Source organism: Arachis stenosperma, chromosome 2 (genome assembly GCF_014773155.1).
Source record: "Arachis stenosperma cultivar V10309 chromosome 2, arast.V10309.gnm1.PFL2, whole genome shotgun sequence".
In the NCBI taxonomy this organism is placed as follows: domain Eukaryota; kingdom Viridiplantae; phylum Streptophyta; class Magnoliopsida; order Fabales; family Fabaceae; genus Arachis; species Arachis stenosperma.
The window spans coordinates 14171438-14173919 of record NC_080378.1 but is presented as its reverse complement, the minus strand read 5'-3'; the positions used below and the strand labels follow the sequence as shown (position 1 = coordinate 14173919).

Sequence of the window (2482 nt, the reverse complement as noted above, 5' to 3'; positions counted from 1 at the left end):
ATTCATATCAATTGTAAAGAGCAGTGGGTGCGCCGTATGTGTTTGCTGTGGGGTTGTAAGGAGGATACTCTCCCTGTGAGTTACCTTGGAGTTCCCTTAGAAGCTAATCCGAGGCTAGTGAAGACCTGGAAGCCCATCATTGATAAAGTGGAAGATAAACTAAGCCTTTGGAAGGCAAAGGTTCTAAGCAAAGCGGGAAAGTTGGTGCTCATCAAATCAGTCTTGAATATCCTTCCAGTGTACTATTTGAGCCTCTATAAGATGCCGAAGGCAGTTGCTGAGAAGTTGATTTCCTTACAGAGAAGGTTTCTTTGGAGTAAGGAGGATGGGAGGAATGGCATGGCCTTGGTGAAATGGGAATTGGTACAGGCCCCGAAAAAGCTAGGCGGGTTAGGAGTCGGAGATGCTATGCTTCGTAACACTGCCTTGTTGTTTAAATGGTGGTGGCGCTTTGCTAAGGAGGAGTGTCCGCTTTGGAAGAAGGTGGTCTGTTCCTGTAATAGTCTGAGACCGAATGAGTTACTGTCCACTCAAGTGCTGCCTACGAGAGGAGGCCCATGGAAGGATATCTGCCATTTGCAAATTAAGGAGCAACAGCTCAGGGATAAGATGATCACAGGACTGGCTATGGAAATTGGTGAAGGACGAAGGACTCGGTTTTGGGAGGATGTATGGTTACAGGGTGGATCCTTGAAAGAGTGGTTCCCTAGACTCTTCTCTGTTTCAAACCAATGTGGTTCGGTCATTGGGGATTGTGAGTTTTGGGATGAGCTAGAGTGGGTTTGGAACTTCTAATGGAGGCGTGAGCTATTCCAGTGGGAGCTAGACCTACTGAGTCAGTTACATGAGACCTTGAGACTTGTCAAACTAGTGACTACTAGAGAGGATAGGGTTGTGTGGAAATTTGATAAACTTGGCATCTTTTTGACTAACTCATTTGTGCAGGTGCTATAAGAAGAAATGCTATCCGAGGATGTCACCAGCTACAGCTTCACGAAGACTGTCTGGAAAGGGTTGGTTCCACCAAGAGTGGAGCTGTTTACTTGGTTTGTACTAGTAGGGAGGGTGAATACTAAGGAGCGATTGAGTCGGTTCGGGATTATCAGCCAGGATGATACGAGTTGTATTTTTTGCACTAAGGATGTTGAGCATGTCGATCACTTGTTTCTTGGTTGTGAATTTGCTTGGCAGGTGTGGAGTGCTTGGGTAGATGCCTTTGGCTGGCTTTGGACTTTTTCGAGGGTGATGAAGGACCATTTTCTAAGCTGGACAGAGGAACCGCGTGGAAAAGAGATTCAAAAGCAGCGTTTGACGTGCTTCTGTGCAATAATCTGGCACATTTGGATGGAGAGGAATAGGAGAATTTTTCAGAATCAAACCAAAGGCGTAGAAGATATTATATGCGAGACCATGCTCAGCTGCAAGGAGTGGAGTGGTGCCCAGTTCTAGTGTTGTTGATGGCTATGCCGGAGATGACACGTGAATCTTTTCCTTTGGTTGTTGTTTTTCTTTGGAGTTGTTGTTCTTATTGTTTGTTTGACACTATTTGCTCCACCTAGTGTGTTGAGCTCTTTAGTTTAAAAAAAAACATATATTTTGTTCGACAAAAATGACCAATCTTTAAATTTTTGTTTATAATTCCGTAAATACCCTTCACCTTTCTTCTTTTTTCATCTTCCTACCCAATTCCTAACCCTAACCAAAAAACCTCTGCTCCCTCCTTTTTCTCTAACCTCTACCCTCCACCCTTCTCCGCCACCATAACCTCCTTCCACCACCATCATCCCCTTCATTCCCCCTCACCCTCCTTGTTCCTTCATCCCTTATGGTTTTTCAAAACCCTGTCCTGCATGATCTTAGAAGCTCTAAAATTATCCCTTCTATGGATTATATACACTTTGAAACCAATTTTGGTGAGGAAATTAGCTTCCTCCATGGCTGAATCGCCACCGCCAATAACCACCAGCGACCGGTTCCGGAACATTGGCGCCGCTCTATCACAGACCGCGCACGCTGATATTCCGCAGTTCCAGAATCTGCCAGGACCATCGCCAGCGCCGTTGAAGGACAGACGCCTCGCGACGGCGCCAGTGGCGACAATGACGGCGTCAGCTAAAACGGTTCTGGAATCGGTGAAAATCCTAAACGGACGCTTTGAGAAATCTACCTTAGAAACCGTCTCAGTGATGATCTCAGTGCCGAATCGGAGAGACTGCCTGCGGCAGCGGTCCATGAGATCAGAGCCAAAGACACCGTCCGAAAATTCGGGAAAGTTCTCAACATTGGTAGTTGTTGTGAGTTGGCCGCCGGGAGCGACGCCATTGGCCATCCATCCTTCGAAGAGAACCGGCTGGAGCTCAGCTCGCGCGGCGTAGATTGCGGCGTTGTGCGCCGTCGGGCCACTTCCGATGATGCAGAGCTTCCTTCTCTGGTCGTGGTGGCTGCGGAGCTTAATGGCTTTTGCCTTGGTGAAGAACTCCAT

At 47.2% G+C, this 2482-nt stretch overlaps 1 protein-coding gene across 1 annotated transcript; it reads right to left on the bottom strand.

Annotated features, from left to right (window-relative positions):
- Positions 1-1816: 1816 nt before the first annotated feature.
- On the bottom strand, positions 1817-2482 carry LOC130962601 (thioredoxin reductase 2-like). The gene has a single exon (XM_057888792.1). It carries the CDS (start codon positions 2480-2482, stop codon positions 1817-1819), a length of 666 nt encoding a protein of 221 aa, XP_057744775.1.